Genomic DNA, 24383 nt, shown 5'->3' on the forward strand with positions numbered 1-24383 from the left:
GAGAGACACTGGCCAGGAGAGTCAGCTGCACCGGCTGACTTCCTACGGGACGTGCCTCTTGCCGTGAGAGGCACGTCCTGTAGGCAGGCAGCCGGCGTGGATGGCTCTCCTCATTCCCAGTGTGTTGCAGCACACCAGAAATCTTAGGAGGCACACAGTTTGCGATACACTGCTGTAAAGAAATTTTTCTGTAGACAGCAGAGGAGTGCAACCACACTGGATGGTAACATCTTCTGAAGAATCCATCATCCCGGAGCTTCCCCAAGGTTGAGAAGCCTTTTGGCTTCTCCTGAATATGTGCATGCATTCCTGTGCTTGGCCTAGCCTCTCTTTTCACCAATTTGTTTCTTAGCTGTTGCTGAACTGTTGCTGTGATGTTGTAAGAGAGAAAGGAGGATGGATTAGTAGGTCTGCATTCATATCTGCTGTCTACAGAGAACCCCCACTACAAGTAAACTATTCTACTTCACCTGCCGACAAACTGAGGGAATGCAGGCACAATTTATTTTATTTATTGGAATTTATTAACTGCCTTTTCATGAAGAGATTTACCCAAAGCAGTTTACAATACACTGAATAAAAATCAGGTACTCTTAAGTATTTTCCCTATCTGTAATGGCAGGCTCACAATCTAACTGTGGTATCTTGGGCAATGGCAGATTAAGTGACTTGCCCAAAGTCACAAAGAGCAGGATGGGATCGAACTTGCAACCTCAGGGTGCTGAGGCAGTAGCTCTAACCACTAGGCCACTTCTCTCCACAAAGAATAGTTGAGTCCCTAGTTAAAGGTCTCTATGACACTTCATTTGCCACCTTAGAAGCTAAGGGGTGAATGGAGTTAATTAATAAGCAGAGAGACTGTGGAAGACTGCCTAGCCAAAAGCAATGTCCTTGGAAGAGGTCTAATCTAGGCAATAATGTTTGCTAAAGGTGTGGACTGATGACCAGGTTGCAGCCTTGCAAATATCTTGAGTTAGTAGTAGCTCTAAGAGTAGCTACAGAAGCTGCTGTGGCTCTAACTCTATGAGTGCTGGGAAAGACATGTCGATTCGCTGATAGCGGAATGTTATATAGGTCAGAAATCCAAGATGACATTGTGCATTTGGTCCTAGTTGGTTTGTAGGTTAAAAAGAAGCTGCAAGGACCAACAGAAGCACTTAGTTGCTTGGACATAGTAGATGATGGCCCTCTTATGCGCTCCTGCATAATACAGTAGATGACATCAGATAAAGCACAGTTACTTACCTTAACAGGTGTTATCCAGGGTCAGCAGGCAGCTATTCTCAACATGTGGGTGACGTCATCCACGGAGCCCCGATGCGGACAGCTTCGCAAGCTGATTTGCTTGTAGAACTTAGAACATTTGCGACTGACAGACCGCGCATGTGCGAATGCCTTCCTGCCCACACAAGGGCACGTGTTTCCTCAGTTCAGATAGCTAGCAGAGAAGTCAACCTGGGGAGGTGGATGGGTTGTGAGAATAGCTGCCTGCTGTCCCTGGATAACACCTGTTATTGTAAGTAATTGTGCTTTATCCCAGGTGACCCTAACTCTTCCCCCTGTCCACCCAATTTCAAGAGAAACAAAGTATTTAAAGCAGGGATTCTCAACCCAATCCTCAGGACACAATCAGTCAACCTAATTTTCAAACTATCCATAATTAATATGCATTAATTACTGCCACCATCACATGTAAATCTGTCTCATGCATATTCACTATGGTTATCCTGGAAACCTGACTGGGTAGGTGTGTTGCAAGGATAGGGTTGTGAACCACTGCGCGTGCCTCTTCAGTTCAGATAGCTAGCAGAGAAGCCAACCAGGGGAGGTAGGTGGGTTGTGAAAATAGCTGCCTGCTGTCCTGGATAACACCTGTTATGGTAAGTAACTGCTTTATCCCAGGACAAGCAGGCAGCCTATTCTCAACCTGTTGGTGACCTCCAAGCTAACCATAATGGGCTGGAGGGAGTGTTGACAATTCATGAGAATAAATTTTGTAATACTGCCTGGCCAAAATAGCCATCCTTTCTGGAAAAAGTATCCAGACAATAATGAGAGGTGAAAGTATGAACCGAGGACCAAATGGCAGCTTTACAGATTTCCTCAACAGGAGTAAGGAAAGCTACTGATGCCACCATGGCTCTGAGTTTGTGGGCTGTGACTCGACTCTGTAGATGCAGTCCCACCTGAGCATAGCAGAAAGAGATGCAAGCCGCTAACCAGTTGGAGATGGTGCGCTTGGAAATTGGATGTCCCAACTTGTTTGGATCGAAGGAGACAGAAAGTTGAGGAGCAGATCTATGTGGTTGAGTGCATTGCAAGTAGAAAGCCAAAGTACACTTACAGTCCAGAGTATGAAGAGCTGTTTCTCCAGGATGAGAATGAGGTTTTGGAAAAAATACTGGAAGGACAATCAATTGATTGAGATCAAATTCTGAAACTACTTTAGGTAAGAATTTAGGTAAGAATTTAGGATGAGTATGAAGGATCACCTTATCATGATGAAATACTGTGAAAGGTGGATCCGCTCCTAAAGCTTGTAGCTCGCTGGCCCTGCGAGCAGACATAAGAGCAATGAGAAAAACCACTTTTCAAGTGAGATAGTTAAGATGAGCCGAATCCATTGGTTCAAAAGGAGGCTTCATCAATTGAGCAAGAACAACATTAAGATCCCAAACCACTGGAGGAGGTTTGAGAGGTGGTTTGACATTGAAAAGTCCTTTCATAAATCTGGAAACCACAGGATGAGCAGAAAGGGGTTTCCCTTTAATAGGCTAATGAAAAGCAGCTATTGCACTGAGGTGGACTCAAATGTATGTGGATTTGAGGCCTGATTGAGACAAATGGAACAGGTAATCCAAAACTGAAGACAAGGAGGTAGATTGAGGCTCCTTGTGATGAATGATACACCAAGCAGAAAATCTAGTCCATTTCTGATTGTAGCATTGTCTAGTGGTAGGCTTTCTAGAAGCCTCTAAAATGTCCTGTACAGATTGAGAGAACTGTAGAGTGGCAGTTAGGTTGAGAGGTACCAAGATGCAGGTTGAGACTGTAGGATGGGATGAAGCAGACAGCACTGACTCTGTGTAAGCAGAGAGGGAAATACTGGTAGAAGTAGAGGCTCCCTGGTGCTGAGTTGAAGTAGAAAGGAGTACCAGGGTTGTCTGGGCCACCAAGGAGCTATCAGAATCATGGTGGCATGTTCCTGTTTGAGTTTTTCAACGTTTATATGTCCTCTCTGAAACTTCTCAAACTTTCCCCCTTTGAGACACTCTACACCTACGCCGACGACATTCTTGTCCTCCTCGAGACCGACTCCAACCTCACCAACCTCTCTGATAACATCTCTTCTTGTATAACGAACCTCCAATCCTGGACTCTCACCGTTCAAATGAAACTTAATGAGACCAAAACAAAACTTCTTTGGCTAGGCCCAAAATTAGATCAGCTGCTCACCCTCAACCCACTATCCTCAGGCACCAAACTGCTGCTTGAGCACTCAAGCAAAGTTCTGGGAATCATCATTGACTCTACACTGTCCTTCAATGATCACCTCAACTCCTTAGTAAAAAAATGCTTTTGGGTTATTCCATGTCAAGTGATCAAGGGCTCCCTGCATGACCATCATGGATTTTGATAAAACTTTATGCACAAAGTCCCACATGTATCAAACGAACTTTGGTAAAGTTTTAGTTTTGCCTGTGGAATATTCGTGGAGATATAGCCATTTGTTTGACCCCATACTGCAATGACATACAGTACGACAGTGACATTCTGACAACTTTGAGACACAATATCTCACGAGCTATGTTTCCAAAAAAAACTGAAACTTAGCTACCCTGCACAACTTTTGGAGCTCTATTCAGTGCTACCAATAATAATTTTTGTCGAGCACTGAGTGAATGGCTGAATTACAGTAAACTTGGCCGAAAAAATTAGTGCTCCAAAAAAAGTCAAAGTTTGACATTACTTAGCTCCCACAATAATTGAATAATAAATGCGAAATTTGGCGCATAATGTCTCAGTACAACGTTGTTTTCAAAAGTACAATTTCAACCTCCAAGCTCTTTCCATTAGTTTACAAATTAAGTGTAAAGTTGCTAATTTGTGTAAAAAGGCCAAAAATAGGGTATTTTCAGCCTGCTTTTACAGAAAAATACCTTTCAGAAACTCTTTCAAATCAGTCTCATTAGAAAGAGCATATTTCAAACCCCCTAGAAAAGTGGGCTTCATTTTTCAACGCAGGTTAACAATGCCCGAAAAAGGGGGACAAAGTTGGGAGATGTCACCATGGCAACGGCCTACGTTTCAACTTACAATTATGTCACTTTTCACACTGTTTTTCCCTGTTTATTTTTACTCAAGCTTTGGGTACAATTATAGTGTTCTTAATTAATGATTATTCCTAACTAGAAATTGAGGTGATAATTTTGTTGCATGCAGATCACAAATTACAACTTGTTTTCTTTTTCAGATCCACATTATTATTAATTCAGTTTAAAATGGATGCCAACGAATCGACTAATAATAATCCTTTTCTGCCAGACTGTGCCGTTGGGCAAAAATTGTTGTCAAAGTGTCATGACGGCACATTTTATTCTAAAAAATGTGGGCTCATTTTTTTACATAATTTGTCAACCGATGAAAAATTGCTTATCACTCGGCGCTCTGAAGTTGAACTGATGGATAAAGACCAAATCTGCCTCCACCACAAAGCAAAGTATCTCGACAAATACGAATTAAAGCAAACATCGTGTTGTAATCCATTTGAAAAGAAAAATCACATTGTTCAAAGTGGATTGTTAAAAGTCGATCTTGCCATGTCTAATGATTTTAGAAAAGTGGCAAAAATAAATATCAAGCCAGGTCAGAAACTTTGCAGTAGGTGCAAAACCCAATACGTTTCAATGAGTGAAGCTACTGCAGCATCTTCATCTTCAGACGATTTTGATATCAGCATCTCTGATGCAGTTGATCAAAGCTTGACTGCTTTAGGAACCTCTCCATTGAAAATTCGAAGGTTAGCTAGTAGAGATAAAGCCGGCTATGTGATACGAAAAATTGAACGTGTGCAGAATGTGATAGCCAAGAAGATTACATCTGCTGCTGGAGTTTCAGCTGAAGAAGTTGGGCCGTCTCGTCAGTCTGTAGAATGCAAATTATGTGAAGATTACACTGACCTCACTGAAGAAATGAAAACGAAAATTGCAATATCCAACAGGTCAATGAAAGTTCAATTATTGACGATGGCCCCAAAAAGTTGGTCAATAAAGGAAACAGCAATGAAGTTTGGCGTTTCAGAGCGCATGGTCAGAACAGCCCAAAAAGTAAAGAAAGAGAAAGGCATTTGTTCTATACCTGATGCAAAAATTGGCAAGTCCCTTCCAAAAGAAATTGCAAATAGAGTTCAAGATTTTTACAAAGACGATTTTTGCAGAATATGTCCTGGCAAAAAAGATTGCATTTCAGACCGCCTCAATGGTTTAAAAGTACAAAAACAAAAGCGGCTGCTGTTGTGTAATTTAAATGAGCTGTACGTGGCGTACTGTAACAAATACGGAACTGAAATTGGTTTTTCCAAATTCTGTGAGCTCAGGCCAAAGTGGTGTGTAATCGTTGGTGCATCAGGTGCACACTCCGTGTGTGTCTGCACGACATCAAAATGTAAAGCTCATGCTACAAGGCGCCAATGTCAAAGAGAACTAAAAAGTTCTTATGGAAAAAACTGTGTGCGACCTAAATGTCAAGGACTGTATGCTACAACGATGTCAAAACTGCCTCGGTGAAGAAGCACCAACAGTATACCTGGAAGAAATATTCAAGGATTTAGATCCAGAAGAATCAATAGAATTTAAGCAATGGGTTCACGCTGACCGTGAAACATTAGAAACAAGCGTACTAACCATGGACAAAGACTTGCAAGCAAGATTTGGAAGTTGACAAGCCACCATTTCATTTCAAAACATCAAAGTGAATATTTGAAGATGTTGAAGACAGGCTTAAAAGAAACGGAAATGATCGTTTTGATGGATTTTGCTGAAAATTACTCATTTGTTGTAAAGGATGCCGCCCAAGGCTTTCACTGGGAAAATTCACAAGCTACGGTACATCCTTTTGTTGCATATTACCTCAATGAAGTGGGCACATTGCAAGTTGTAAACTGTTGCATTATTTCTGATCATATGCAACATGATACGATATCTGTACACGTGTTTATTCAAAAGTTGATCGAATTTTTGATAACTCAAACAAACATTACCAAAATATACTACTTCAGTGACGGCTCAGCTGCACAATATAAAAACTACAAGAACTTTGTGAATTTGTGCAATCACAGAAATGATTTCAACATTGAGGCTGAATGGAATTTTTTTGGAACTAGCCACGGAAAATCACCCTGCGATGGAGTTGGTGGAACAACTAAACGACTGGCTGCCTGGGCTAGCCTCCAAAGACCATCAACGGATCAAATATTGACGCCAAAGGATCTATTTAACTTTTGTGACCAAAATATACACAGAGTTAAATACATTTATGTTCCAAAAGAAGAAATTGAAGAAAGCAAAAAGTTTCAAGAAGAAAGATGGCATGAAAGCAGCACAGTAGCCGGTACCAGAGAGCACCACCAATTTGTACCAGTCGACTCAAACTCGGTTCGTGTCAGCAAAGTTTCAAATGACACAATAAATTTTGTTGCCAAAATTTCTGATACTGCCATTCCAAATTTGAAAGTGTCCGAAATCTTTCCTGATTGCTACGTTGCCTGTACTTACGATAATCAATGGTGGATAGGCAACGTTGTTGAAGTCTCAATTGAACAAAATGATGCATTGATAAAATTTATGCATCCTCACGGTCCAGCTCATTCGTTTTATTGGCCAGAAAGGCAAGACGTTTGTTGGGTTCCAGAGCAACACCTCATCTGCATGCTTTGTGCCCCTTCAGTTACATCATCCGGCCGCCAATATCAATTTCCAGAAACTGCATTGAAGAAAGTGGCTCAAAAATTTAACAGAATGTTATAAAGATTGCTGGCAGTTAAAATCAAAGTGGACTTCACTTTGGCTTGGGAACCATATAAGATACCCAATTTAGGCTTGGGAACCTAGGATAAGACACCCTAATCATTGGCTTTGGAACCAGAAAGATACCAACAAAAGGCTTTGGAACCTTGACAAAGAAACCAAATGCGAGGCTTTGGAACCTGGACGAAGTGGTCCACCCGTGGCTGATATTGCACAGCTATCGGGCGTGACCCCTATGGCGATGGGGTTGCAAGTTCAAACTCTTGAACTGGTAGTGACAATGTCACCATGGACCAACGCAATAGAGTAGTAGTAATACTACGTCAATACAAAACTGTAACTTTAAAAATGACAGAACTATGTTGAAATAGAGGTTGTTGCCGTGGCAACGTCTCCCAACTTTGTCCCCCTTTTTCAGCCAATGTTAACCTGCGTTGAAAAATGAAGTCCACTTTTCTAGGGGGTTTGAAATATGCTCTTTCTAATGAGACTGATTTGAAAGAGTTTCTAAAAGGTATTTTTCTGTAAAAGCAGGCTGAAAATACCCTATTTTTGGCCTTTTTACACAAATTAGCAACTTTACACTTAATTTGTAAACTAATGGAAAGAGCTTGGAGGTTGAAATTGTACTTTTGAAAACAACGTTGTACTGAGACATTATGCGCCAAATTTCACATTTATTACTCAATTATTGTGGGAGCTAAGTAATGTCAAACTTTGACTTTTTTTGGAACACTAATTTTTTCGGCCAAGTTTACTGTAATTCAGGCATTCAATCAGTGCTCGGCAAAAATTGTTATTGGTAGCAATGAACAGAGCTCAAAAAGTTGTGCAGGGTAGCTAAGTTTCAGTTTTTTTGGAAACACAGCTCGGGAGATATTGTGTCTCAAAGTTGTCAGAATGTCATTGTCGTACTGTATTTCATTGTGGTTATGGGGTCAAACAAATGGCTATATCTCCACAAATATTCCACAGGCGAAACTAAAACTTTACCAAAGTTCGTTTGAGACATGGTGGACTCTGCATATGAAGTTTCATCAAAATCCGTGATGGTCATGCAGGGCACTTTCCAAGAATCTGATCACTTGACATGGAATGACCCTTTTTCAACCTTCACATGCTAAGGAAAGTCAGATCATGCTTCCACCAACACTTCGCTGTCCTCGTTCAATCCATTATTCTATCTAGACTGAATTACTGCAACTCCATCTACCTAAGCCTAACAAAGAAAAGTCTTCTCAGACTCCAGCGGATTCAGAATACCGCGGCTAAATTAATTTTCGCAAAAAGCTAATTCGACCACGTCTCCCCGCTTCTATCTAAACTTCACTGGCTCCCAGTTCTCCTCAGGGTCCACTACAAATGCGCCTGCCTAACCTTCAAGTCTCTACACGGCATCCTTCCTCCCCTGTTTCCACTATCCTGGCTCTCCGCGAATCCTAACTCCACCAGATCCTCTCAAAAATTCATACTATCATTCCCCTCTTTAAAAGGCATATCCCATACAGGAAAACTTGGAACATCCCTCCTCATCAAGATCACCGAGCTGTGGAACAGCTTATCTGCCCCTCTCCGGAGTGCGACCTCCCTCCAACGCTTCAGAAAACATTTGAAAACTTGGCTTTTCTCTAAAATGTAACCACTCTCTCCCTCTCCTCTACACTTAATCCCTTCTCTCTCCCCTTTTTACCAAGCTCTTCTTCTTCCCATTGGAGTTCCTTTCTTTTGTAATTCCTGTAAACCGTGTCGAGCTCTACTTCTGTGGAGATGATGCGGTATACAAACTTAAGGTTTAGTTTAGTTTAGTTTGACAAGAGTCTTGAGAATCAGAGGAAATGGAGGGAATGCATAGAGAAACTGATTCGTCCAATCCAGAAGGAAAGCATCTGCCTCGAGGCGATGAGGAGAGTATATCCTGGAGCAGAACTGAGGCAGTTTGTTGTTGTGGGAAGATGCAAAGAGATCTATCTGAGGAGTTCCCCACTGAGAAAAAATGTGATGAAGAGGCGAGGAATTGAGTGTCCATTTGTGAGGTTGCAGAAGACAACTTAATTTGCCCGCCAGACAATTCTTCTCTCCTTGAATGTAGACTACTTTCAGGAAGGTGTTGTGATGGATTGCCCAGTCACATACCTTTTGAGCTTCCTGACAAAGATGGAGAGATCCTGTTCCCCCCTGCTTGTTGATGTAGTACATGGCTACTTGGTTGTCTTGTCTGAATGAGGACTACCTAGTCGTGAAGAAAATGCTGAAAAGCTTTGAGAGAATTGAAGATCGCTCTAAGTTCCAACAGATTTATGTGACCAATGGCCTTGAGTACGGAGACTGTTGAGATGAGCGCCCCCCCCCCCCCCCAAGTGTAGGTCGAGGAATCTGTCGTGAGGACCTTCTGATGAGGGGGTGTTTGAAACAGTAAACCTCTGGAGAGATTGGAAGAGAGCATCCCCCAGTGGAGAGACTGTCACAATGAAGGAGTTGCTGTAATATGTTGAGAGAGTGGATCGCACACCTGCGCCTTCTGAGATGCCAGGGTCCACTGAGGAATTCTGAGATGAAGTTTGGCAAAAGGTGTCACATGAACTGTCGAGGTCTTGTGACCTAGGAGAACCCTCATGTGTCTTGCTGAAATTGTAGCCAAGGAAGACACTTTGTGCAGAGATGAATGAGAGTATCCTGACGTTGTTGAGAAAGAAATGTCCAGGACAGCTCCAATTAACTGTAAAGTCTGAGAGGGCTGCAGCTGGGACTTGGGAAAGTTGATTTTGAATGCCAAACTTTGTAGGAACCACATAGTCCATTGGGTCACTACAATAACCCCTTGATGAGCCAGTCGTCCAGGTACAGGAACACCTGGAGGCCATGGTCCTGCAGAGCTGTTGCCACTACCATGAGGCACTTGGAGTTGAAGCCAGGCCGAAAGGTAGCACTCTGTGCTGAAAATGCAGATTTCCCACCCGAAATCTGAGGAACTGTCAAGAGGCTGGATGAATGGGAATGTGAGTGTAAGCCTCTTTGAGATCTAGAGAACATAACCAATTGTTCTGATCTAGAAGGGGGTATAATGATGCCAGAGACAGCATCAAAAATTTCTCTCCGACAAGAAATTTGTTGAGGGCTCTGAGATCCAAAATGAGTCGCATATCACCCGTCTTCTTCTGAACTAGGAAGTAGCGGGAGTAAAATCCTCTGCTATGCTGTTCCGGGGGAACTTCCTCGATGGCACGGAGATGGAGCAGAGCTTGAGCTTTCTGAAGAAGAAGAAGGGTGGTCTGGTTCGGATTGGAAGGATACTCTCTTGGAGGCAGATCTGGAGGAACCTGATGAAATGAAAAGAATATCCTTCCCTGCTGATGGACAACACCCAGAGGTCTGATGTAATGATCTCCTATCGTTGGTAAAAATGATGGACACAACCTCCAATGGGAAGGGGAGAGGACAGAGGCAGAACAATGGAGGTTATGCTCTGTATTAGATGGTGAAAAAGGTTGAGAGGCCTTAGGAGCAGCAGGAGTCTAAGGTTTCTGCTGCCTCTGTTGCTGTAGTTGTTTCTTAGGAGGCGCTCCGGTATAAAGAGCTGCCCTCTGTGGAAAATGCCGCTGGTAGAATGGCAGAGGCCTGAAGCACTTAGAAGTGGAAGGCTTAGGCTTAGGACGAATGATGGAAGCAAATGACTTCTCATGTTCAGACAACTTCTTAGTGGCCTCTTCAATAGAGTCATCAAACAAGTCATTGCCTTGACAAGGAATGTTGGCGAGGCGATCCTGTAGATTAGGGTCCATGTCAACAGTGCAAAGCCACTGAGAAGGCAGTAACCCTCGAGGAAAGCTTAAATGCATCATAGGAAGATTGAAGGAGATGCATGCAGAGTTGATTCAGAGTAGTAATGGTATTCTGAAAACCTTTAAGACGGTGTTGAGGAACATACTTGAAATATGCAGGCAGTGTGTCAACCAAATGCTTAAAATAAGAAATGAAGATGAAATTGTAATTCAGAACTCTAGTTGCCATCAAAGAATTCTGATACAAATGGCGACCAAACTTGGTAACATAGTAACATAGTAGATGACGGCAGATAAATACCCGAATGGTCCATCCAGTCTGCCCAACCTGATTCAATTTAAATTTTTTCTTCTTAGCTATTTCTGGGCAAGAATCCAAAGCTTGTCCATGGACCTGCCCTCTCTTCCAGGAGGAACAGTGGCATAAACCTTGGAAGGCTTGTTCTGTTTCAGAGAGGACTCCACAAGAAGGGATTGATGTGATAATTGAGACTTCTCGAAGCCCTTGCAATGGACCATTCTGTAATGGGATTCCAGCTTGCTTGGTACAGCAGGAATGGAATAAGTTGTTTCAAGGTTCCTCTTTAAAGTTTGAGAAAGAAATCTATTAATGGGTATTTTAAGAGTCTCCGTAGGAGGTCGAGATATACCCATTTCTTCTAAATACTCAGTAGTGTATTTGGAATCAGAGTCCAAGTTAATCTTGAGTTCCTTACTCATTTGACGTAGGAAAGAAGAGAAGGATATTTGTTCCAAGGTAGGCTGGCCTCGAAAGTGACCTCGAAGCACCTCGAAGAGCAGAGAGTGAGGGCGAAGCTTCCCTGGAGTACTCATACCTGAGACCTGAATATGCAGGTATAGACGACTCACTGAAAGAAGAATCTCTCGCAGGAGAAGCAGATGGAGGAGGCGTCCTCGACTTTGGAGTAGAAAGCCTCAAATAGCCTCGAGGTGTAGAGAGATGAGGCATGTCTCAAGAAGAGAATCTGTGCCTCGATGAATGCCTTGACTGATGTGGAGAACTGTGCCTCGAACCAAGCAGGTTTTGCTGAGAAGAAAGTCGAGGAGTCTTTGCCCTATGCCTCGGGAAGGGCGATGTCTTATGTGAGGAACAAGGGCTGGAGGCTGGAGATCGAGACACCACCAGAGATTGAGCTCCTAGTGTCGAGGCATCTCAAGGCACTGACAAGGACTTGGCTCCTTGAATAGTGTGCTTATGCTCCAGACGAGACACTCGCAAAGAATCGACTCCTTGCATACAGAGTGTGGAATCCTCTCGAGACACTCCCAAGGACTCGACTCCTTGTACAGAGTTAGGAAATTCAGCTCGAGGCTCAGGCTGGACTGCAGGCTGGACTGCAGAAAGCAGAGTAGAGGTAGGAGTATGTTTGGCAAGGATATTGCTCAACTGACGATCCAAAATGGTCTGGATCTGAGCCTCCAAACATGACTCCGAGACTGGAGGATCTGGCACTTTTGGCACAGCAACAGTCTCCGAAGAAAAAGAGGAAGAACGACTCTTCGACTTGGAGACATGCTTCTTAGGCAGCTTGACAATTACTGCTGGCACCTGACCTGAGAGAGGTAGCGAGGCAAGCGACTCGTCAGGAGAAGACTTAGCAGATTTACTTGAGGATGAGGTACCGTCAAACGAGGCAGGCTTGCTCAAAGACAAGGCCAAGGTAGAAAGTGGAACCCCAGTAAGAAGCTTGACCAGATTCGAGGTTGAGACCGGGGCAAGGGGATCCATACCACCAAAGAGCTTCTCCACCTGAACTCGACAATGCTTGTGGGCTCGAGGCTGAAGGGTAGCTCAGCGAGTACACGACTTCGGACGATGGTCAAGTCCCAAACACTGAATATACCACCCTATGTGGGTCAGTGAGGGAGATCACACTTTGGCAACAGCTACATTTCTTGAAGCCTGTGACTGGTCTGGACATAGACGGAAGATGGCCTCAGCAAAATCGAACCCCACCGGTGGAGGCCGCAAAGCAGGCCCCGCCGTGAGAAAAGAAATATAATTAAAGTCTTTTGTTATTATTATTTTTAGAAATGAAAACACAGTGACCTTGAAAATAACTAAACACGAGCCGCGGTGAGAGAAGGCATGAAGTTTAGAACTAAGTCTAGCGCAGAGCATTGTAAACAAGACTTCTCGGCTCCGCGGTAAACAAAAAATGAGGAGACGCGCACCCTTGCATGGGCGGGAGAGCACTCACGCATACGCGGTGCGGCAGTCGCAAACTTTCTAAGTTCTGCAAGCAAATCAGCTTGCAAAGCTGTCCACATCAGGGCTCCGTGGATGACGTCACCCACATGTTGAGAATAGGCTAAATGTTTGTCCTGGGATAAAGGATTAAATGAAGGAAAATGGAATGTCCCTCTGAAAATTCTCAATGTTAGCAAACATGATACAATTGGCATGACTAATTTTTTTTTTTTTTTTTAAATCTTTATTCATTTTCCTTTCAATCAACAAGTATACAATTTTATAAAATATACTATACAAAATCACTTGTACATTCTTAACCATAAATCTTAAATACTGTAAAATATCCCTCCCCCCCATCCCACCCTATATCAACAAAATTCATCATTTAAGTACTATACCCTTTCTCATTATAAATTTCAAGCATTTAAAGGTGTCTAATCATTTAAATATACCATTAATGGCCCCCATATCTTTTTAAAATTATTATAATTCCCATTCTGTAAAGCAAGAACTTTCTCCATTTTAAATATATAACATACTGAATTCCACCAAAATGTAAAATTAAGTCTTGTATAGTCTTTCCAATTCCTAGTGATGTGCTGAATGGCAACTCCTGTTAATATTAATAGCATGACTGTAATTGATGGAGTTGGAAACATTGCTAATGGAACATCTATTAATGGTGCCATACACAAAATCCCAGGTAGTGTAGGAAACTCCCCAATAGCTGGAGTTAGAACATATGCTGATACTGTGTTTTCCCGAAAATAATATAGTGTCTTATTTTAATTTTAGGTCTAAAAACCACACTATGGCTTATTTTCAGGGGATGTACAATTATCATCGCTCCCTCCTCTCCTCCACCCCAATTCTTACTCTTACCTTTCTCTCCCCCACAAGTGCAGCATCTTTCCTCCCCTCTTTAGAGAATGACACGGTGGCTGTTACACGCGGTCACCGATCTCACGCAGCCCCCTCCCTCCTTCCTACCTACAGGCCGCATCTATCTCCCTCTCTCCCCTTTACCTTCGTGATGCATTTTACTTTAATGTGTAATTTGTTCAAGCCGCCGGAGCCTGCCTGAAGTCGCATGCGCCTGCGGGTGGAAGCTTCTCTTCTGACGCAACTTCCACGAAGGTAAGGGGGAGGGAGATACTCAGACCGCGCGAGGGGTGCTGAAGGGCGGTGGAAAGGTACAGACGCTGAAGGTGGTGGAGAGAGGGAAGAGTGGAGGTAGAAAGCAACAGACGCTGAAAGGAAGTGGAGAGAGGGAAGAGTGATGTTGGAAAGCAACAGACGCTGAAGGGGGGGTGGAGAAAGGGAAGGGTGGTGGTGGAATGCAATAGACGCTGAAGGGGGGTGAACAGACGCTGAAAGGAAATGGGGAAGAAACGCTGAAGGGAAATGGGGAAGAGAGAGTGGGGAGAAGACGCTGGAAGGGAAGAAGCCAGAGATGCTAGACTAGGGGGGGGAGCAGAGGGAAAAAGATGGGTGGCAGACCAATTGGGGGTGGGGGGTGGGGGGAGAGATGGAAGGGAGAGGCACAGTAACAGAGCAAATGGAAGATGAAAACAGAAGGCAGACAGTGGATGGAAGGAATTGAATGAGGAGAAGATGAGGAAAGCAGCATATTAGTTGTGTTGATAAAAATCTATAAACAAAAAGCCCTGCCAGCTGAACATCTCTTTATCTAGTTCAGCAGCCAAAACTTTGATTTATTTTCGGGGAGAAAAGGTAGTTGAGTTAGAACTATGGGTAGGATACTGTAATTACAACTGATGATAGCATGTGCTAATCGCTCCATCTGGGTATGGACAGAATGTTTATGCTAAATGAAGAGTTGTTAGCAGCATGGTGGGATAAGTTGGGGAGTAGATGTTGTCATCTCAAAAGCACCAGATATTCAAAGTATCTCCTCTCCCTCACCCTGTCCAGCACAACCACCACTACAGACACACAATAAGAAAAATTCTTTAGTAGCCACAACCTAAACAAAAAACAGACGTGGACTGGGCTTATCAGACCTCTGGCTTCCTTTCAGCTTCCTTGATTATAAAATGCAAGGAATGGAAGGGGACAGTACTGGATCTCTTACCTGTACCACCAAAAACATGCATGTCCATCTGTTCCAGCAGATACATCACACAAGTGTTGACTTGAGGTAGGAGACCAAAGAGGAAAATCACAGGGAAACACAAGGTGAAAACTGTAAGAGAAGAGCACACACTATTGTACCTGGTGAAGGGACAAGTATCTCAGCCTAGCATAGACCCTGACTTCTCCAATCCCACTCAGGCCACCAGTTTAACCATGAGTAGGAAGCAGCCTAGGGTCAAGCCACTAAGAGAATCAGCAGTCACACTCACCCACAGCCACATCCCTTGCAGAGAAGAAAAAGTCAGCAGAGAAGAACGTCACACTGTAGAGGGTGAAATGTGGGAAGGGAACCAAATGACCACAGAAGTCAAAGAGCCAGATGAGCAAGCAAGAGACACAGAAATACACAGGCCGGCTATAAGCGATGATCCAGTTGTGACCCTGTGAGAAAAAACAAAACCAAACAAAAAACAGAATGTGGGGACGTTACACCAATATGTGGCACCTCGCTTCCATATTTTTCCTGTATACTGAAGGTATATGCTGAAACAGAAGTGCAGTGCTGCATTTCAGAGAGTCTGCAGGTAGGAACCCTACATATACCTTACAGTGTGATTTAGAACTTTATAACATCTTTCTCATCTCAAGAATAATACATTGCATCAAAAAAGGACACAAAATCTTCTTTTTGCCTGCCTGTATCAATGAAGGATATAGAGACTGCGATTACTCAAAAAATACTTACATGCATAGGGGAAGCAGCATCAGGCTGGACACTCTAAGGGGAAAAAAGACCCAAAAAAAAAAAAAAATCAAGAACAAGTTAACGCAAAGAAGCAGCAAGCCCATGATCTTCCTCCACCATTGTTACACTTGAAGATGTCAGCAGAGAGCAGGAAGGTCCCAGGTCCATCATTTCACTGCCAACATGTCAGACAAGTTACAAACAGACCAAGTACCTTATTGTTAATGTAATTCCCCTTCTTCCCCACTCCCCAGACTTGAAGTGAAAGATGTTGCAGGGCAGAAAATCCACAACACAATACAATCTTTATTTGTATACCATCAATACTTCCATGAAGTTCAAAGTGGTTTACATGAGCTATGTGTATAGATCCTACTAACAGAGGGCCAGGATTGGGATGCACTCATAAAGATGTGTTAAGCATCTCTCCTGGACCCCTTAAGAGTTTGTTTCAACTGCTGGGTGCACACATACCTTGAGTAGGGAGTACTGGCAGCCAGCTATCACCACACAAAATTGGAATACCCAGATGTCCCTGAAGAAACCTTGCAGAAGGAGGAGGTAGCCAAGGAATGCCACTAAGGAGGCCAAAACTACAACAAAGATGTTCTCCCTCAACCCACGATTCCTGCAAAACCCCATCCATGGGTTGGAGAAAAGAAGAGTCAATGATGCAGACAGGAGATGTTGTTCAAACGGTTAAAGAAAAAAATGAGACCTTCCCTTCCCTCTAAACATGCTGAGAGAAGAGGGGGTGCTCTTCAGTAGAATATACTCACCTGTCCAGCAGTGCAAGCAGTGCCAGGCGGTCATAGCGGACTCGCATCCAGCGACCTGGAAAGAACCAGTACTTGTAGTAGCGTTTGGGTTTCGTTTTGTCCTCAATCATCAGTGTATTCTCCTGGGACTCATGAAGTGACTCCTGGTCCATAAGATCGAACTGCTGTGAAAGGGTTAAAAGCCAGTGAAATACTGGGTCCAGATTGCAATGCCTAAGGTCCTGAATCCCAAAGCCTCTCACTCCCAGCCTATTAAGATTGCAGAGATTCTCCTCCCATCCTATAAGTTGACAGTGCTTCTCATGTCAAAAATGCCACTGGAGCAATCAGCAAGTGAACTATCAAGTGACTAAGCTGATAGTATAAGACCCTTACCTCTAGAGGCACTCGCCTCACCTGCAGGCCCTGCAGGGCAATGGGCCGCGACTGGAGTAAGTTGCCCTCAGCCACTTCAGCAGAATTGAAACTTGAGGAGTGAGAGTGACGATCCCTGGGTATGGAAAGAAAAAAAGAAAAATGAACAGATCAGTGGAGCATGGAGGGGTCCAGCAGACATGTACCAGATATCACAGGTCCTTGTGCCATAGACTCACCAGGCAGCATTGATACCATGGTCGATGCTTGTCTGTTGTCCCATGGGGTTTTCATATCCACCTCCGGCAACACCAAAGGTGTATGAACGACGCACACCTAGCAACACAAAAGGGAATCAAAGATGAAAATGCACAGGGAGATAATGTGATTCATGCTAGTCTGATACAATGAGAATCAGTTTACAGAGCTGGGGATTAGGAGAGATACTTTAAGAGACCGCAGCTCACTCCATGCTCACACAGAAATATAAGGTAACATGACTTCCCCCCACTTAGAGTTAATCTATGATTTCACCTGCTATTTTACACAGATCCTTCTGCAAGAACAGCCCAGCAGGTTCAAAGACTCCTTCCCTGGCAAAACTCACCACTCTCATCATAGAAGTAGTGAACTGCCCCTTCTGATGTGTCTTCAAAATTAGAGGCTTCGTGGATAGCGCCAGCCCGTGGCAGTAGCAGCGAACTGGCAAACTGCAGGGCAGATGGGAGAGTCAGGACTCGGGAGTGAGAGGCAGCCCGGCTGCGCTGGATGTCCTGCAGACTACAGAATAAGGATCAAATTATCCACAAGAAAATTATGTAACAGAAGGGGGTGTTGCACAGTAAGAATAGGTACACTGGCAGATCTGTATTATTTGGAGAAAGGGATAGCAAAGAGGTAAGAAGAGATAAATGATATGTGTATGGGAAATACCTGGGAGGGGATCCCATGACAGAAGATGGGGGTGTGTGGTTGCTACCAGCATTATGTCGTCGTCGGATAGCCTGGGTTCTCTTCACACTACTTGTGCGGTCCCTCTTGCCACCTTCCTCAATCACGACTGCTGTGGAAAACATGCTAGATTTCAAAATTATGTATGCAAGCTGAATCTCCCTGCACCAGTTTCCCCCATCTCCCCCCCCACCCCCACGAGCTCTCCAGCCCAAGAGGTGACAGGTTCTGTACTTCCTGCACCTTTCCCTCAAGCCCTCCAGTCCTAGAAGTAAAAGGCTCCCAAAACATCAGAATGATTTCAATTGTACATTACTGCCATCTTTATCCAGACACATAGCAATAAAACAAACCAAAAAAAAAAACTCCAACTACAAACTCACCACCTCCCACTGCTCCTTCTTCCAGATCTCCTCTCCAACCTGGCTGATTGGCTGACTGACTCCAGGTGCATTCTATAGATTCCAGGTTGTGGTTAAGACAATCCTGAACACATAACTCCCCGCTTCTTGCCTCTAAGTCTGACTTGGAAATGGTCAGCACTTGCCTGATGTCTGTGCCCACTTTGATTCCCTCACCTGTACCAGAGCCTGCCCCACTATCTATGCTCAGGACCCGGGCATGCGTCTTTGCACTGGCAGTACTGGCTGTGCGATGGGCATATGATTTCTTGGGGGGCCCGCCCTCAGGCTGGCCAGAGTCTGCGTCAGCTCTTGGTGCACGCCTTTTACGCTGCTGCTGCATGCTTTGCCGCTCCACCTCAGGGGAGTAACAAGAAGTGCTGGAAGATGTGTCACTGCTGTAATGGTGCTGGGAGTGCAGGCTGGATACCCGGCTCATGTCACTCCCATCACTCGAGTCCTCGTCTTCAAAAAAGCATTCACTATAGGCCTTGGTTTCCAAGATCGTCCGGATGGGCACATAATCCCTGTGGTAGCCACCATCAAAGCTGCTGCTCCCATGCTTTCGGCAGGTTCGTCGCCTGCCTGATTTGTGCACTGATCCCTGCCTCAACAAGTTTAAGTCCTTAGGTCTCACCACCTGCTCCATGTCAGGTAAGTGAGCCAGAGCCGCCAGAAGGGGCTCAGAGATGCCAAACCCACCAGCTTCTTTGGGTGAAATTTGAACCAACGTCCGCAGCCCTTCCTGGAAATTCCCACTCAAGTGCTGAGATGTTACTTCCTTTTTTACTGTGGCATCGACTGTGCCCACTAAACAAGGCTCTGGTTGAATCTTCCCAGGCTCAGTGGCTGCTGTTGGTACCACCTGGACCACGGTGTCAAAGGAGTTGAGTGTATTTTGGGTATCTTCACTCTGGCTGCCAAAGCTCAGCTCAGCCAAACCATGCAGCAGTGGGCTGTCAGCCCTCTTGTGCTCTGGGGACCGGAGGAGATCACTGTCTGAAAGTGCATCTGTATCACTCTCTTCAACAGCAAGGCCTCCTCTTGTCACTGTGAGGGTCCCCGAGTCCAGTGCAGCAGGCGGTACACATACTTGGCCAAAAGACGGACTATCCAGATGGGTTGAGTTAGTTTTTTCACTCTTGTAACTGCTCAGCGTGCTGGGAGTCTCCTTGTCTGTTCCACTGAAGCAGCTGTCCGAGGATCCTGTCTTTTCTGGGACAGGGTTCTCAATACTTTCAGAAAACCCTCTGTGATCCAAAGGCTTACAATCCACCAATTTTCTTTTCTCCTTCCGGCTGCTGGTCCTTAAAATGTTCTTGTCTGGCTTGGAAAGGTTCAAGAAACTTTCACTCAACTCCTGACTGAGACTGCTTTTGATCAGAGGGCTGAGAGGAGTGCCCGCAACACTCTCTGATTCGCTGGCATCTGGGGCTTGGCCATCCCTTGAACCCACCCCTGGAGGAGAGAGATCAGAGGAGTCAGTGCTCTGAGGTGACTGTGGCTTCTGTGGCGTGAGTGAGCTTAGTCGTTTCCCAAGGGTCGCACCGTGTACTTCCATTTCAGGGGGTGACAGCAGCTCCCCATTCACAGCTGCTCCACCAGGACCGTGTTGCTGCAATTCACCAACTAGGGAGGGAAAACCACACAGAGTGAGTGAGTAATTAGTGATTTCCCAGAACCACAATATTAATATTTGAATCATTCGTGCATCCCCACATTAAAATTCTTATAGGACAATCTGCTTATGGGATACCAACAGAAAAAAAGGATGAGCCAGTGAGGACTCTTGAGGTATCTATCTGGAGACTACAGAGGACAGAAGAGGGTAGCCACAGGATCCTGCAGGGAGGGCCAAAAAGAGGAGGACCACTGTAATCTAATAGAGAATCTTGGACAAGAGGAGGGGTATGAAATCCTATAGGACTCCCAGGCAGTTGGAATTTTCAGAATATCCACATAGAGCATACATATGATAAATCTACAATAGAGGCAGTAAATACAAGAATCTCTCTCATAAATATTCATTATGTATATGCTGAAACATCTGTTTGACTGGTGTCCCCTACAAGTTTGGGAATCACTACTGTAGGGGGACTGTGGGATAGATGAAATTTGGATGGGATCCAGCACAGAACACTGGCGAACAAGATGAGGAGTGATTTTCAGTCAATGCACAATTAATAGAATTAGTTGCTTTTGGTCAAGGTTATTAATAAATCAGAATTTAAAAGAAAAAAAAAGCATGGACAAGTTTCTGGAGAATAGGGCCATAAATAATTACTAGCCAGACAGACTTGGGTGTCTCCGCCACATACTTCTGAAAGTGAGTAACATGGAATGGCTTTTCTATTGGGATCAGCTGGTTTCTTCCAAGTGTTCCAAACTTGCCACTACTGAAATAAAATGCTGGGCTCAGTGGATCACTGATCTTAAAGAGAAATTAGGTTCTTACCTGCTAATTTTCTTTCTTTTAGTCCCTCCACACTGGCACAGACGGATGGGTTTACGTTCCTCTGCCAGCAGGTGAAGACTGAGAACACATTGACTTTTGGCAGTAGCACAAATGACCTGTGCAGACCCATCTACAATCAGTCTGACCAATAGCCAAGCAGGAACCACTTAAGAACTGTGAACTATAAACACAACTCCACATTCATATGGAGAAGTCAAAATAGTTGCGGATTGGACACCGTGTCACTGTTGGATACTCACTAGAACAAAAAACCTTCAAAATGTCTCCACAGTTCACCAGCTAAACCAGATGAACCATATGCCACTGCTCCTATTATACTCTCCAAACAAAAACCAAGAAAAAAACACGACAAGGCAGGTTCTGTGTCAGTCTGAAGGGACTAAAAGAAAGAAAATTAGCAGGTAAGAACCTAATTTCTCCTTCTTTATCATCCCTCCAGACTGGCATAGACAGATGGTATGTACCAAAGTAGTACCCATCATGGATGGGATCCCCAAAGGGCCGCCACAAGCACACGCTCACCAAAAACCGCGTCCCAACACGCCTGAACATCCACATGGCAGTGACGAACAAAGGAATGGAGAGAAGACCAAACTGCAGCCTTACAGACATCCACCAGGGGCACAAGAGAACTCTCAGCCCATGAAGCCGCCTGACCCCAAGTTGAATGAGCTTTGCAAAAATCTGGAACTGGCTTCTTCTGAAGAAGGTACACCGAAGCGATTGCCTCTTTGATCCAGCGCGCAATCGTTGCTTTAGAAACACTGTCCCCCTTACAATGACCTGCTAGAAGGACAAAAAGATGATCCAAACATCAGAACTCCTGAGTCTGCTGAATGTAAGCACGAAGGATTTTGCAGACATCCAACTTGTGCAACTGCCTCTTACAAAGAGTCCTCCCGACTATCCAAGACTGAAAGGGAAAAGACTTTAGAAAACTCCAGGACAGGAGGCCTACAGGAAAAAGCCTGCAACTCCGAAACATGTCTAGCAGAAGTAATGGCAACCAGGAACACAGCCTTGACAGCAAGGTCTTTCAACGTGTAGGAGCCCATTGGCTCAAAAGGAGGACGAACGAGCAACAAAAGAACAAGATTGAGATCCCCGGCCAGAAGGATGAACCAGAGGCCAGAGCAACTTTGACACTCATATCCAGAGAAGAGGCCAAACGCCAACCACGCAACAGACCGCAAAAAAACGATAAGGCCATAATCTGAACCCGAAGAGATGACGAGGCAAGGTCCTGCTTAAAGTCATCATGCAAAAACTCCAAGATGTGAGGTAAAGACACACGAAGGGGACCCACGTCTCGAGCAGAACATCACTCCTCAAAAAAACACCAGATGTGCACATAGGCCCGAGTTGAAAGTGTCTGAGAGCCCAAGAGGATAGAGATCACCTTATCAAAATAACCTTTCTTGCTTAGGCATTCCCTTTCAAGAGCCAAGCCATTAAGAAAGGGACAAAAGGGACCCGGATCGAACATGGGAATGGGACCCTAGGTCAGAAGTTCAGGTGAGAGGGGCAGAGGAACGGGATCTGTCATGAGAAGATGAACCAGATCTGTTTACCATGGGCGACTGGGCCAACCCAGAGCCACCAGGATCACGTGGCCTGCGTGCTGCGCAATGCGAAGATGAACTCTGCCCACCATAGGCCACAGAGGAAAGACAAACTGCAGGTCATCCATTGGCCAAGCCTGCACCAGAACATCCAGCTCCTTGGCCTGGTAATCCCTGCACCGATTGAAGAACCTCCTTGCTTTGGCGATGACACCTGTAGCAATGAGATCCATAATCGGCTGACCCCACAACTGAATGATCAACTCAAAGGTTTCCAGCCCGAGACACCACTCACTAGGATCCAACACATAATGACTAAGAAAGTCTGCCTGGACACTGCCCACTCCCACTATATGGGATGCTGAGATGTCCAGAAGGAAAGACTTCACCCACTCCATGAGAAGGGCTGCCTCCTGAGCCACAAGAAAACTCTTGGTTCCCCCCTGACGACTGACATAAGCCACCACAGTGGCATTGTCAGATAACCCGCACAGCTTTGCCTCCCAGCAATGACTGGAAGGCCTCCAGCACCAAACAAATGGCCCTGGTCTCCGGAACACTGATCGACCAGGAAGCCTCCACCAGCAACCAAGACAGTGGGCTCCCCAACCGAGAAGACTGGCATTCATGAGAAGCTCTGTCCACTGGAACTGATCCAGACTCACTCCCTGAACCAGACTGGAAGACTGAAGCCACCAGCGCAGGCTGTGATGAACCAATCCGTGAAGAGGGACTGGAGTGTCCAATCTATGGGGATCACTGCCAAAGAAGAGCATACTGAAGGGGGTGCATGTAAGCCCAACCCCACTGGACCACCTCCAAGGAGGCTGCCATTGACCCCCAAGACTTAAAGCAATTCCTGCGCCCAAAGGTATTGAGAACCCATCAGAGTGTGAATCTACGACTGTAATTTTAGCATTTGGGCCTGCAGAAGGAAAGCCTGCCCCAGACTGGTATTGAAGAGAACTCCAAGCTACTCCAAGCACTGAGACTCTTGGAAAGATTGATAACCCAACCCAGAGAGACTGCAGTAACTCCATAACTCAAGCAGTGACTCAGGAGCTCTCCTGAAAGGACTTCATTTGGATCAACCAGTTGTTCAGATAGGGATGAACCAAGATGCCCTCCTTGGGCAAAGCCGCCGCCGCCACCATCACCATCACCATAGTGAAGGTATGCGGAGCTGTGGCCAGACCAAACGGAAGCGTACAAAACTGATAATGCTTTCCCAAAATCGCAAAGCAAAGGAATCGCTGATGAGAATCCCGAATCGCAATATGAAGGTAAGCCTCCGTCAGGTCGAGAGAAGTCAGGAATTCTCCGGGCTGCACTACTAAGATGACTGACTTGAGGTCTCCAAACAAAATGAAGGGACCAGAGACCTGGTTCACACCTTTCAGATAAAGAATAGGCCAAAAAGACCCGTCTTTTTTTAGGCACCACGAAATAAATGGAGTGAATCCACAGCTCGGAGCTCTACTAACTGCTGAAGAGTCTGACAAAAAGCCCGTTTCTTCCAAGCGGACTGACAAGGAGAAGAGAGAAAAAGATCTGGCAAGGGCATAGCAATCCCAGGGCATAGCCATCCCAAATCACCTCTAGGACCCACTTATCCGTCATGATCTCAGTCCACCCCGGTAAACGAGCAGGTGGAGGTGGAGAGCAGGTGGAGGTGGAGGCACTAGAGTCCCCCTCCCCCCCCCTCGGGAAGGCTCCACGAAAGGACTGCAAGTGCTGACAGAAGCGTCCTCTGGAAGGGATGGCACGAGAACCATGGCCCAGGACAATAACTACGAAACTCACACAGGCGCCCACGGCTAGAGCTTCCCCAAGACGCCGAACAAGGCTTGTTCTCCGGAAGCCGAGGCACCTTGGAGTTACTCAAGGCTTGAACAAGCTTGACCAACTCCTCACCAAAGTGGAAGGAACCCCAAAAAGGAAATTTACTGAGCTTCAACTCAGAGGCCGCATCTACCAAAAACCCACGAAGCTAGAGGGT

At 45.1% G+C, this 24383-nt stretch overlaps 1 protein-coding gene across 9 annotated transcripts in view; it reads right to left on the reverse strand.

Annotated features, from left to right (window-relative positions):
* The window catches only part of PCNX3 (pecanex 3), a 151690-nt gene that overhangs the window by 88555 nt on the left and 38752 nt on the right, over positions 1-24383 (reverse strand). For 3 of the 9 annotated variants that reach the window (XM_033953717.1, XM_033953722.1, XM_033953715.1), the window contains 10 exons: positions 18329-19975; positions 17928-18057; positions 17602-17774; positions 17234-17330; positions 17016-17130; positions 16641-16804; positions 16336-16489; positions 15862-15894; positions 15386-15557; positions 15115-15225 (listed from right to left, as the gene is read on the reverse strand). In XM_033953717.1, the coding sequence (XP_033809608.1) occupies positions 15115-15225; positions 15386-15557; positions 15862-15894; positions 16336-16489; positions 16641-16804; positions 17016-17130; positions 17234-17330; positions 17602-17774; positions 17928-18057; positions 18329-19975 (2796 nt within the window). The remainder of the gene's footprint in view (positions 1-15114; positions 15226-15385; positions 15558-15861; positions 15895-16335; positions 16490-16640; positions 16805-17015; positions 17131-17233; positions 17331-17601; positions 17775-17927; positions 18058-18328; positions 19976-24383) is intronic. The other 6 variants (XM_033953724.1, XM_033953723.1, XM_033953719.1 and 3 more) reach the window with 6 other exon arrangements.

The sequence above is a fragment of the Geotrypetes seraphini genome, chromosome 8 (assembly GCF_902459505.1).
Source record: "Geotrypetes seraphini chromosome 8, aGeoSer1.1, whole genome shotgun sequence".
NCBI classification, from domain to species: domain Eukaryota; kingdom Metazoa; phylum Chordata; class Amphibia; order Gymnophiona; family Dermophiidae; genus Geotrypetes; species Geotrypetes seraphini.